This window comes from Panthera tigris, chromosome C2, assembly GCF_018350195.1.
Source record: "Panthera tigris isolate Pti1 chromosome C2, P.tigris_Pti1_mat1.1, whole genome shotgun sequence".
In the NCBI taxonomy this organism is placed as follows: domain Eukaryota; kingdom Metazoa; phylum Chordata; class Mammalia; order Carnivora; family Felidae; genus Panthera; species Panthera tigris.
This window is the reverse complement of record NC_056668.1, coordinates 120,266,203-120,279,842: the sequence shown is the minus strand read 5'-3', so window position 1 is coordinate 120,279,842 and position 13,640 is coordinate 120,266,203. Positions and strand designations below refer to the sequence as shown.

At 42.5% G+C, this 13,640-nt stretch overlaps 1 protein-coding gene across 4 annotated transcripts in view; it reads right to left on the bottom strand.

Annotated features, from left to right (window-relative positions):
• The window catches only part of GK5 (glycerol kinase 5), a 76,695-nt gene extending 68,590 nt beyond the window's left edge, over positions 1-8,105 (bottom strand). For 2 of the 4 annotated variants that reach the window (XM_042998613.1, XM_042998614.1), the window contains exons 1-2: positions 7,824-8,012; positions 387-480 (exon numbers count right to left, since the gene is read on the bottom strand). In XM_042998613.1, the coding sequence (XP_042854547.1) occupies positions 387-480; positions 7,824-7,985 (256 nt within the window). In that variant the 5' untranslated portion in view covers positions 7,986-8,012. The other 2 variants (XM_042998616.1, XM_042998615.1) reach the window with 2 other exon arrangements.
• Between the last annotated feature and the right edge of the window lie 5,535 nt (positions 8,106-13,640).

Genomic DNA, 13,640 nt, shown 5'->3' with positions numbered 1-13,640 from the left:
AACAATAAAGGTATCTCAAGTGTAAATTTCTAACAGCAGGAACTGTGTGTTATAACTTTGTTAATAAATAACCTCTGGTATTTTGTACACAACACGAAATCAAATGAGCACTAACTACAACTAGGAATGAAGAAGGAAGGTGAACCTTTATACTACAGTTGAAAAAAGACTTAAGCCAGAGGAGAGAGTTGCCATTACCTTTCCTTGACAAAGTGGTTAATGGTAAACCACAAATGTCAGCTGAAAAATACTGGGAAATTGTGACCCCAGTAAAATACTATTTGTATAATTATAGCTTAGGCAACCCACAAAATTCTAAAGACTGAGGAAAACTCTTACTAACACAAAATATACTTTATTATTTTTATTTTTCTAAATCTAATTACCTTTAACAGACTCTTTTATTACAGCAAGAAACTGAAGCCAGAGAACATCAGGATCAATTTCAACCCAGCCAGTTTGAGGATAAAGACTTTGTACCTATTTAGAAAAAGGAAATTTAATAAAAACAACATTAGAGCACGTCAATAATATCTGGGTCTTAAAATTACTGGTTAAAATGATTAACAACATGATTTTATTATCTAATTCATTTTTATTGTTAAAATGCAAAATAGGAAATAAAAAGTTTTCTTTTGTTCATGACTTATAGAAAATTTTAGTTTTCTTTGTCCTTACTTTCCAAATTTATCTTTATTTTCCAAGTTTTCCAGAATGGAGATGTTCCATTTTTATAACAAGAGAAATATCTTTTTAAATATAAAAATCAACAAATCAAGTACCAGGTTCTGGTTCAGACTATGATGAAGGAAGCACACTCCACCCCGTCTCTCCCACTGAATGCATGGAGCAGCTATTTGTGGACTCCACAACTGAACTGGTGGTAAGTTTCCCGTTTTATTTCCTGATCTTCCCTGGCCTGGACTCAAGGCAGTCCACAAAACCAGAAGTGAGTACCAGGGCGCAGTGGAAACTCCAAGAGAAGCTCTCATGTTTTGGCTAACAGAGAGAATGGGAGAAGTCCTCCATATTTCTTTTTTCCCCCACTTTGCCCACATACGTTTGTACCTAAGCTATCTTGTAGTAGTGGTTGCATCAGTAATCACAAGCACCTAAAATACTGAAGGAGGTAAAACTTCCTCTCCAATCAGAGGAGCTGTGGCCCAAGACCCTCATGGCTTTTTTTCTCTCTCTGTGCTTCCTGATGCGTAGCCCCAGCTGTGGGCATAGGAAGTGCCAGCAGAGTAGGGTAATGAAAGCTCTAGCGTTCTGGCAAGAGTAGCCACAAGGGGAGGCTCAGGGAATCAAAAAGTACCAGGAAAATCTCAGAGAGGGAGGGGCTTGGGAAAGCTGCTCCAGAAAGTTGTGAATGAATCTCGAGGCTCACCTCAAAGCTGCACATGTGTGAATGTAATCCTAAACAGCATAGCAAAGATGTTAAGAATAGAACTAAGGGAGAGACCACTACCCAGGTGCCAGACTGACTACTGGGTGGCAAATGCACAGGACAGATGCAAATAGTACCACCAAGATTTTGGAAATAACCAAGAGTGAAACCAAAGTCCACAGAAGGGTAGCCTGAACCGAACTGCATTCATTGCCTGGTAAAAGAAAAATATCAACATTCATCATAAGATTTACACAAGACCCAGACTCTTATAACACAATATTCAAAATTCCTTGATACAATCTGAAAATTATAAGGTATGTGAAGAACCAGAAAAATCTACCCTCACATGGGAAAAGGTAATAGATACTAACGCCAAGATGACAAATATCAGATCAAGACTTCAAAGCAGCGATTATAAAAATGTTCCAAGAAAGAAGGGCAAATTATTTTGAAACAAATGCCAAGATAAAAAGTCTCAGCCAAGAAATGTTAAGACAAAAAAAATATTAGAACTGAAAAATACAATAATTAGGAAAATGGGGGAAAAGGAAAGATGCTGGTCAAAGGGTACAAACTTTCAGATATAAGATGAATAAGTTCTAGAGCCCTAACATACAGCATGGTAACTATGGTTAATAATAATGTATTGTGCACTTGAAATTGCTAAGAGAACTGTTGTGAAGTGTTCTCAACACACACACACACACACACACACACACATGCACAAATAGTGATTATGTGAGTTACTGGGTATGTTAATTAGCTTAATTGTGGTAATCATTTCACAATGTATATGTATACCAAAACATCATGTTGTACACCTTACATATATATACAACTTCTACTTGTCAATCATACCTCAATAAAGCTGGTAAAATCAATTTTAAAAAAGAAAAATATAATAATTAAAACAGGGGCGCCTGGGTGGCTCACTCAGTTGAGCATCCAATTCTTGATTTCAGCTCAGGTCATGATCCCAGGGTCTTGGGATTGAGCACCGCATTGGGCTCGGCACTGAGCATGAAGCCTGCTTAAGATTCTCTCTCTCTCTCTGTCCCTCTGCCCCTCAGCCACTCATGCTCTCTCTAAAAAACAAAAAACAAACAAACAAAAATCCTGGATGGCCTCAATAGTAAAATAAAGATAATAGAAGAATGGCAGTAAACCAAGATAGATCAATAGAAATTATCTGACATAAATATAAGAAAGGAAAAATATTGGGGAAAAAATCAAATAAAGCCTCAGGGATCTATGAGACAAGAGCAAAAGGTCTAGTATTTATGTCATCAGACTCCCCAGAGAAGAAAAGAAAGAGTTCAGTGAAAAAAAAAAAAAAAAAAAAAAAAATTACTCCAGGGAAGTAACAGTGCTGAAAATTTCCTAAGTTCAGTGAAAGATTTAAAATCTATATATTCAAGGGGTGCCTGGGTGGCTCAGTTGGTTGAGCGTCCAACTCTTCATTTCGACTCAGGTCATGATCCCTGGGTTGTGGGATCAATCCCTGAGTCAGGGTCCGTGCTGAGCATGGAGCCTGCTTAAGATTTTGTCTCTTTCTCTCTCTCTCTCTCTCTCTCTCTCTCTCTCTCTCACACTCTCTCATTTTCTCTCTCTCTCTCTATCTCTGTCTCTCTCCCCTGCCTGCATGCCCTCTCTCTCTACAATTAAAAGACAAAAGGTTAATGCAGAAGGACAATGAGAAGAGAGCAAACAGGCTCAGACCTAGGTTTTATCAAATGTTGTTAATGATAACAGTGAGTGTGTGGGTGGCACATGGCTAAAGAGAGCAGAAAGATGATACTTCACTCCCTACTCAGATTGCACCGCATCTTTATTCAACCCCGGCAGAGATTCCATGGTAAATTAGAGGTACCTCCAAAGGTTGGGCTGCCAAATGAGGCTGAACACACAAGATCGGTTCAAAGTCTTTATAAGGATCCCCAATCCCCTCCTCCAGCCCCATCACTGCCCCTACCTAACCAAGCAGATGGTAAAAGGTTTACTCTCCAGAGGGGCTGATCCAGAAGAGTTCTTTCCCTGCAAATACCAGATATAGCTGAGTGGGGTAAGACTACTGAGTGGTACTGAAAATATGAACAAATAGCCAACCAAAGATCGAACATGTAAGAAAAGGCCAAAATAAAGAAAAAAAAAAGGAATGCTGAGGAGACAGTGACTATGTGGGGAGCATGAGGGTGACAAGGTCTGATATGAAAAAAGAATCCACTGAGTTCTGAGACATATTTAACAAAATCTACTCCCTTTCTAATATTTGCTTTTTTCTAGGCAAGGCTTTCATGACCATAGACAAATGGCTCAGCTGCAACAAACACTTCCTCATCCAAAAAAACTCAAAGTGGACATCACTGCCTCAAGTCTACAAACCTTCAGACTTGATGGTGGCACTCCACAGTCACTCCCCCCACTCCACCAGCCCAGACATCTCACTATCCCCAAACATGTCACAACAGAGAAATCTCTTGTACTGAAGGAAGACCACACCGATTAGACAAAAGTATAACCAAAGCTAACAAGATCTGTTTTGTGGATTACAAACAAAACAAAAAGACAGCAACCAGAAGTTTTCAAGACTGTCCAGAAGGGTACACAGTAGTAGAGGCCATACCGTTTTCTTTGAAGTGGCCTTTCTATCCTGTTCTTCCCACCAAGATGTTATTGTTTTCCATGGTTTCTCACAATAGCATGATGTTCCAATGGGGAACATGATAAACTTTCTCCATTTTTAAAATTAGAAACATCAAATATTGACACGTGGATTTAGTTTGTAACACCAATATTCAAGAATCTATAGAAAGATTTGCTTTTAAAATACAAATTAGGGGCGCTTGGGTGGCTCAGTCAGTTGAGTGTCCAACTCTTGATTTCAGCTCAGGTCATGATCCCAGGGTCGTGAGATAGAGCGCTGAATCAGGCTCTGTGCTCAGTGGGGAGCCTGCTTAAGATTCTCTCTTTCTCTCTCCCCACTGCCTCCCCCTATGCCTGCCTCTCCCCAGCTTGTACTTTTCTCTAAAATAAATAAATACATAAATAAAGATAAATAAAAAGTAAAAATTATTTTAAAAGCCTAAAAACGTATCTCTGCTGCTAAAAAATGAATGCCACAAGAAATAAAACTGGTCTTCTGAGAGGCCTGGTATTAGCCTCCTAACATAAGGGTTCATGTTTGGGATTTCAATTTTATGTAAAAAACTAACACAGCCTATTTTGTTCTTGTCTCTAAAGGGTGATCTCTTCACTTTTTCTTTCTCTCTTTCTCTTTGAAGCTATTTATGCAGCAGCATCAATCGAATCCTATACTAAGAGGTTTTGGGTTTCTACTATGCAGTCTTACCATCATATTAGCAGAGGTGATTTTCATCTGAGAAAATATACAAAAGTTCTGTGTCCAAACCAAAGTTTCATGAAGCAAACTGAATTCTTAATACTTTAATTAAATGCAATATAGTGATTTATTCTGTACCCATGAGGTAATAAACCAGGTGCTAAGTAGCAATGTAGGCCAAAAAGATCCTTCTTCTCAAACAACTCCAGCTATCTGAAGTAAGTGACCGACCAATTGCTGATTGTTCTTTTCTAATTTGTTACGGACCAACAATTTTTTTTAATGTTTACTATTTATTTTGAGAGAGAGAGGGAAAGCATGCATGGGGGAGGGACAAAGAGAGAGGGAAAGGGAGAATCCCAAGCTGACAGCCTGGAGCCTGACCCTGGCCAATCCCATAAACTGCAAGATCATGACCTGACCCAAAATCAAGAGTCTGACACTCAAGTGACTGAGCCATCCAGGTGAACCATGGACCAACAATTTTTTTTAATTTTTTTTATTTCTGAGAGACAGAGCAAGAGAGGGGGAGGGGCAAAGAGAGAGGGAGACACACAATCCCAATCAGGCTCTAGGCTCATCGCTGTAAGCACAGAGTGTGAGATGGGGCTTGAATGCACGAAGGGTAAGATCATGACCTGAGCCAAAGTGGGATGCCTAACCGACTGAGCCACCCAGGTGCCCCTGGACCAACAATAAGACACAACTAAAAAATTTTCTAGGGGCACCTGCGTGGCTCAGTCAGTTGAGCCTCCAACTTCACCTCAAGTCATGATCTCACACTCTGAGTTCAAGCCCCGCATAGGACTCTGTGCTGGCAGCTCAGAGCCTGGAGCCTGCTTCCGATTCTGTGTCTCCCTCTCCCTCTGCCCCTCCCCTGCTTGCAACGTCTCTCTCAAAAATAAATAAACATTAAAAAAAACCAAAAAGACGCAATTAAAACAATTTTCTAGGGGCTCCTGGGTGGCTCAATCGGTTAAGTGTCTGACTTCAGCTCAGGTCATGATCTCACGGTTTATGAGTTTGAGCCTGGCATTGGGCTCTGCTGTCAGCACAGAGCCCGCTTTGGATCCTGCATCCCCTTCTCTTTGCCCACCCCCCCCCCCGCTTGCATTCTTTCTCTTAAAAATAAATAAAAAAATTAAAATAAAACAATTTTCTCGGAAAAAATTACATACAAAAGAAAATCCCAAGTGTTTCAGTATTAAGGTCAACAGACATAAAATTACTCTACCAAACTGCTACACAAGTTTCTAAATCTTAGTTTCTTTATCTCTACCCCAGATGCCCAGGGACTACACTTTGAGAAGCAGTGCTATAAACTCCTACTACAGTTGGAGAGGCATTGCTAAAAACTCCTCAATCTAAGTGCTTCATCCGTTAGGGCAGGGACTTTTTGTATGTTCATTAATTCACATGTCTTTCCAGACACATCACAGTAGAGAGTGTGAGCAAAACATTCTTTGCTCCTGCTATTCAGAGCAATGTTGAGTCAACTTTGAGATTCCTACCTCATTTCTCAAAAGTTAATCATTTGCCCCTAATAAAATAGCAACCAAAACTTTGTATTTTCTGACAATCTGTGTCTCCCTTTGGTTCCAAATACTTCAATTCCTTAAACAAACACACATACAAACAACAACAAAAACCCCACGACTGCCTAAAACAAAAGTACTGTGTGTCTAGAATTATGAGGGAGACTGTGTGAAAAGTATCATTGTGTTGTGATAAAGACTCATAAAAAGATAAGACGCATGCAGTCACTGAAGGACAGTGTTCTTTCAGGTTGGAGGAGGGTTGTGTGTGTAGGTTTCTGCACAGGTAGCCAGAGAAGGGCCCAGCAAGTGGCTGGGCTCCCAGCTCTCTGTCCTGGTCCTGAAACCAGAATGAAATTCCCCCGTTTTCTCAAAGCAGTAACTTGGCTAGACATACTCCTGGCAAGTGCTATGGTTGAAAAACACTGCTAAGGGGTTGGGAAGAAGAGAGGGAACTGAGCAAAAACAAGAGTCCAAGGGCTGATGGGAATGGTTTAGGTAACTAATGGCTCCTAACGCGGCAATCAAACAAGATGTTGATATTGGAAAGAAGGGTAAAAACACCATATCCAATCAACATTATTTTTGGTGCACTTGTAGAAATTAACACTTCATTAAAATAAGAACAGAAGAACATCAATCTGTTGGTCGCTTTACTAATAACAACAAGGAGTTGGGAGGTTTCTCAAATCAGAAAAAGCTATTTTTATCAATGTTCAAAGATGGAAAAGATAGGGCCCCTGGGTGGCTCAGTTGGTTAAGCGACCGACTTCGGCTCAGGTCATGATCTCACTGCTCCTGAGTTCGAGCCCCGCGTGGGGCTCGGTGCTCACGGCTCAGAGCCTGGCGCCTGCTCTGGATTCTGTGTCTTCCTCTCTCTCTGTCCCTCCCTAGTGTGTGCAATCTCTCTCTCTCTCTCTCAAATATTAAAACAAACAAAACAAAACAAAGCAAAATCCAAAGATGGAAAAGATAAAAGTAATGACAGCAGCCTTCAAAACTTATCCAATACCTCCCATATCCATGAAAATCAGTCCCTCAGGTGAGCAACCAGCACTCTGACAGCAGTTAATGAAGACAAATGAAGAATGGACAATAAATTCTGTTAAGATCTGAAAAATGTAAATGTAAATAAAGACGGGACTGGAGGTCTCCTAAGGAACTGGGAAAAACCTAGCAAGTCACAAAGCACCTTTTGGTTGGATACGCGCGGAGTGCCCTGCCCGGCCCTGCCCTACGAGTCTCCGCAGTCCCACGCAGGAAAGGCTGGAAAGGCGAATCCGCAGGTGATAGAAGCAAGCGAACGACCTGGTCACAAACCCGGCCCCTCCAGCCCTCAGCCAGAACAGGAAGGGCGCACAAGTGTTAGCCCTGTCCGGGGAGGAAATTCGGGTATCTGCCCGCTCCCGGTCCGCGGCTCAGGGCCAAGGGCCCGCCGGTGCTGCAGGTGGCTGCATGCAGCTTGATGAGGCGGCCCCACCCGCTCGCCTCCCGCTACTCGATCCCGCATGCTCTGCGCGACCGTAACCCGTGGCCCCGACGCCCGCTCCCCCGTCACCTTCTGCGCGCTGGAGCCGCGGATCAGCGCCGCGTGGTCATAGACGTGGCAGCGGATGACCGAGCTGCCTACGTCCAGCCCCAGCACGAAGCCTGCGCGAGGCAGGCCTGGCGCGCTCTGCTCCGGGCGCCTCTGCTCTGAAACCGCACGCACCCCGACCATCCCGACCCCGCAAACCTCTCCGCAACAACCGCCTACCGAGCGGGCGCGTTTATAAAGGCCCGCACCTCAGGGGCCGAGCGCGCCCAGCCGGGCCACCGCCCCCGGCCCGCCCCTCCGCGAGATCCGGGAAGCGTCCCGCCCCTACCGCAGCCCCGCCCCTGCCGCGGCCCCGCCCCGACGCCGTGACATCACTGCCGCGCAGAGATCCTTTCGGCGCGGGTGCTGGGCGCTGAAGGCCTTGAGGGTTGCGCGGAGGTGAGCGAGTTTTGGGAGGTGGTCGTCGCGTTTCTTTTCATCAAAGTTACAATTTATGACAGTTTTTAAAAATAAAGTGACCTGAAAAGAAGTTAAAAATTCATTCTGAAGTATATATTGATGAGCAGAGCCTAGCTCCTCCCGCAGACCACTCTCCCAAGAAAACCTGGTAAAGTTTGTGCGTGTAATACACATCGATAAATACTTGTAAATGAAATAACACACGAGGAGTAAGACCTTCTCCAGCCCTCTGGTAAGGAAGAAGGGACAAAGCGTAGGGTGGCCACTTTTACACCACCCCCCCCCCCCGCCCCCCCCTCCAGCAGTCTTTCAGACAGGACAGAAAGTCGCAGAAAGGCCTAGGGAAATTTTGAGATTCCTGTAGCTTCCTTTCACCAGCCTTCGCAGAAGGTGGTCCAGCTCCAAAGGTGCAGTCCTGATCTGTAGGGAGCAGGAAGGTGTTAATGCCTGCTTCAGCAGCCTCTCCGCTACCACCAGCACCAAAAAACCAGTGCCTGAAAATATTCATTATCTTCTTTTTGTAAAATTATGAAAGTAATATGGATACATGATTTTTGGAAATGTTTAACGGTACAATTAAAAAGTAAAGGATATTCATTTTGAACCGAATTGTCCTTTTGACCAAACTGTCACATTAACCAACTTGCTTTCAGCCATTTTTACCAAACTGGGCTCTTTGGCCATATTACTTGAAGCTTACAACATACACCTATGAGAGTATATTCTTTTGTCTCTGTACCTTGTTTCTTTCCAGTAGTACTCATTCCAAATGGCCTCAGGATTGCTTTCACCAGTGATGAAATTAAGAATTTTGGCGAGTCATATATGTGTTAATCCTTAGTATTGTAACTTGAAATGAATGACTAATGGGTTGTGTACTGATCAGAGTTTCCCAGAGAAACAGACCCAGAAGATTAGAGAGAGAGGAAAAGAAGGAGATTGAGATTTTAAGAAATTGCCTTACATGTTTTTATGGGTGCAAAGTTCCAGAAATCTGTAGGGCAGGCTGAAAGGCTAGAGATTTAGGTAAGAGTTGATGTTACAATCTTGAGTCTGAATTCTACAGACTACAGAATTATATATTCTGGTTCCTCTTCAGATTGCATAAATCTTTCGCCTTTTATAAATTCAAATCAGTTATCCTATTATCAAAGGATCAGATAATGTGAAAACGAGGACTTCAGCAACCACTTAGTCTAGTGTTTCTTAATCTGTTTCCACTCTTGAACACCTTTGAGACCCTGATGGATGCTATCTTCTGAGAATATGCTTATATACACAAAATTTGGCATGTAATTTCAGGTGTTGGGTATGGGATAAACTAAACATGAAGTTCTCAGGTTAAAAATCCAGAGCTGATTTCCCAAACCTGGACAATTGCCTAGGAGAGGGCTGAGTAGCAAAGGGACACTGTGTTTCTTCCATGTTCATTGTTCTCTGCTGGCATCTCTTACCCTGCTCTGCTCTCAGGGCAAGGAGCCTGTGGGCTATAGGGCACAAGGTTCACAAACTCTGAAGGTCCCTTTGATAGTGGGCCAGTCCACTGTTCTTGAATCAGAGGCCACTGCTACTCTGAGCTCCACCACCTGGCGGCCCTGGTCTTTATCTGGGTCCTCACATTCTGAGCTTGGCCTCAGAAGTGGCCCTGCTCTCCCTGGCTCTTTCCCACCACTGTCACTCCTTACACGTTCTCCTCTTACACCAGAGACCAGGATTACCACTCATTGTATCGTCTCGTACACTCCCAAGAACTTGGATTCACTTCCTCAAGACTAGATCAGAAAGTACACAAGGACCACCACACCCTAAAGGGAAGTGAATGGTGCTTCAAGGCTGAACCCAGAAACCTCAATGCCTTCCTGCCTCCAAGGAAACTAGTCACAGTCACCTGCTAGGCTGACCAACTGTCCCAGTGTGCCCTGGACTGGGGAACTTCTTAAAACATAGGATTTGAAATGCTAAAACCGGGACAGTCCTCCTCACTACTCAGAGGCTCTTGGGGTCCACCGGTGATTTTCTTTGGGACACTGGCTACCTCATGTGTAGATGTCAACCACTGCTTTCTAGACATCTTGAGGACAGAGATGGGGGCTTAGTCTTCTTTTTTCCTCCAAGACACACAAAGTAACTGCTCGATGACTGAATGAATAAACAAATAAATTAGTATGTTCAAGTCCCTGTCCGACTCATCCGTGTGACTTGGCCACAAGACAGAGAAGTGAGCCCTTCATAGTCCTGCATGAATCTGGGCATGTTATCATATGGCCGCCAATGCAGACTTTCTAATGTGTAAGGAAGGTGTGGAGTTGTGCCGGCTGCCCTAAGTCCTGTATTTGGAACTGAGCCCTGGATACCTACATAAATAACAAGTCAGCTCCTTTTTCTTAACCTTTATTTTATGCACCCAGTCTGATTTGGATTGGACTCCTGCCTCAGTTTCCCGATCTGTATTCACTCCTGTGTCTGGAGTCCTAGCCTGAACACCACTACGAGACAGAGGTAAATGTACCATGAAGTGCATGAAGCTGACGCTTCATGCCCCCTACTTGAAGGGGCCCCTGCCAAGGTCCTGACAAGAAACTTAGCTAACTTTTCAGAGTTCCATGCTATATTTAGCATTTGCAAAAGTGAATTATTTTGGTATTTTTTTCTCTTCAAGCAGGCCCCCAAATTTTACAAGCTTCAGATCCCACAAAACCATAATCTTCCAACGCTTGTGAGTCCTCAGAAATTCCCTGTTTCTCAGTGTCTGCACTCACTCTTCTGGACCCCAGGTGGTGGTGCAGAATACTGCCACGCACCCACTCCGACTCACTGTTCTGAACTCCTTGCATATTGACAGCGGAGATCGAGTCTGTCCTCTGTACACAAATCTGAGACATCATGGTGGTAAGCACTGGCTTCCCTTCTTGGGGCCAAATTAATCCACCCCTGCCCATACCTCACCATTGTTCCACCAAGGTGCTTGCCTGCCTTGCTGTTGAGCCCACTCACACCCTGAAGCAGTCAAACTGGAAGGAATGAGAACCAAGAACTTCAAATTCTCAGGCCTGATGCCCATCAGGATCTGAAAATAAAAGAGGACTTTGGGCCCCACCAAAATCAAGGGGAGAAGTGGAAATTGAAAGGAAGAATAACTATACTAAAAAAAAAAAAACAACAAAAAAAACCAAACCCAGACTAGAGGAAGTTACTTCAGAACCCAAATAAATAAACAAAAGTCCATAGTCACATGCATCCTAGCAAACAAAGCATAAAGGAAAATGTGAATTTTATATCTGTCAGAAAGAGAAGTCACATGAGTAACTGCTGTGCCGATTACTGCACTTATACATGTGTGTTCAGTCCTGCGTGTTATCTCACTTAATTCTCTCCAGAACCCAGTAAGGGTCAGTGTGAACTTGCATGGTTAGTCCATGATGAACCCAGGATTCTCCCCCTGTACTGTGATTCTTCAGTGCACCTGAAACATCAACTGTTCCAGAGGTCAGCAATGAGAACTACTCCTCCACCTGATAGGTATGTCTGTACAAACCCCACAGCATCATTGCCACGATGTGTGGAAGCCTTCTTCCAGCCTTCAGAGAGAGAAGTGAATAGGTACATTTTCTGTCCAAACCTTGAGGGGACCCTGCAGAAATAGTGGCCTCTTTTCACGGCTGAGCTGCTGACAGTCTCAGAAAGGGTTACCATCTAATATAAAGGAAACCACAGTCACACCTGCCATACCTGCCCAGGTATCTGCCCATCTCCACACTCTTAAGAGGCATCCTGTGTCAGAAACATGAGAAGGCTCATTCCTCCTTCTCTTAAATTCTCCCCACCTGAAGTGTATTAAGTGACAGAAAATCTTTTCATTCACTCACTTATCTGTGTATGTTGTGGGAAGGGAAAGAGCTTTATAATGCACAGGTTTGGGAACATGCCTTTTATGTTTATGATCATCCAGTGTCTGGAAAGTTCTAAAGAGAGGGCATTGCTTAAGAGGAGTATTCTACCTCCCCTTCTGATTTCAATCATCCTGTTTCGCTCATGGTCAGAAGCCTTTTATTCAACTATGGACATTATCAAATCTCCAATGAATGAGTTCTGTGAGTTAAGATAAAAACCACATTAGAAAATGGCTAAAAAATTTTTGTTTAATTCATAGATACAAATAAAACTTTGTTTTTTGAGGAAAAATTTAGAAGTTCTGTATAAGGCAATTAAAAATCCAAAGTAAAGAGTGGTCCTGCATAAGAAAATGTGGGAAATTACTGCTAAGCTTTCAATAATAAAGATTTCTATCTCTGCTTTTTGGCTAAGAAGCCAAAATAAAAAAAGGAAATTTCTTTTCACATATTGCTCAGCTACTGTTGTCACTGTTTTCTTCCCTAACACCATAAGATTCTCATTTTTTAAAGCCAGGTTTATTGAGATATACAGTTCCATGAATTTTGATGTATACATCTGTGTAACCACCACCACCACTGAGATAGAAAATATTTCCATCACCTGTGAAAACTCCCTTTGCACACAGCACTCTGAATCATTTACCATGAGCATAAGGTGATAATATCATCTGCAAACATAGCTCAGAATTCTTGACTTTAGCAGATTGATCTCAGTCATTTTAGTTTCAGCCCATTACAAGAAGTTACAGTTTCCAGACTGACTTTAAATGAGCCCATCCTATGACGCATGGGCAAGATGTGTTGACCTATGGGTTTTCACCAAATAACATACTTGTGTAAAGCTAAGCATAGTAAGTTACAATTCTGGGTTCATTTGTATGACTTGAGTAAATCCAAACTATTTGATATGATTGTTAGCAATGAGGACAATTTAGTAGGCATGTTTACATTTTATGTTGTCAAAGAAAGAAAAACCCTGCTTTGCAATGTAGTTACTACAACCTAGGCTAAGTGAGATAAATCAGAGAAAGACAAATACCATATGATTTCACTTTTATGTGGAATCTAAGTAACAAAACAAATAAGCAAACAAAAAATGGAATCAGACCTATAACTACAGAGAACACACTGGTGTTTGCCTGAGGGGAGGCAATTGCGGTGGAGGGGGCAAAATGGTGAAGAGAAATGGGAGATACAGGCTTCCAGTGTATGGAATGAATAAGTCATGGGAATAAAAGGTACAACATAATGAATATAGTCCTTGATATTGTAATAACGTTGTATGAAGACAGATGGTATTTATACCTGTGGTGAGCTTAGCGTAACATATGGAGTTGCTGATTCATTAAACTGTACACCTGAAACTAGTGCAATATCATGTATCAGTCACACAAAAGAAAGAAACAAAGAAACAAAGAAGGAAGGAAGGGAGGGAGGAATTGGAAGTATATCATGCTTTAGTATTGTAAAATAGATGAAACTTAGA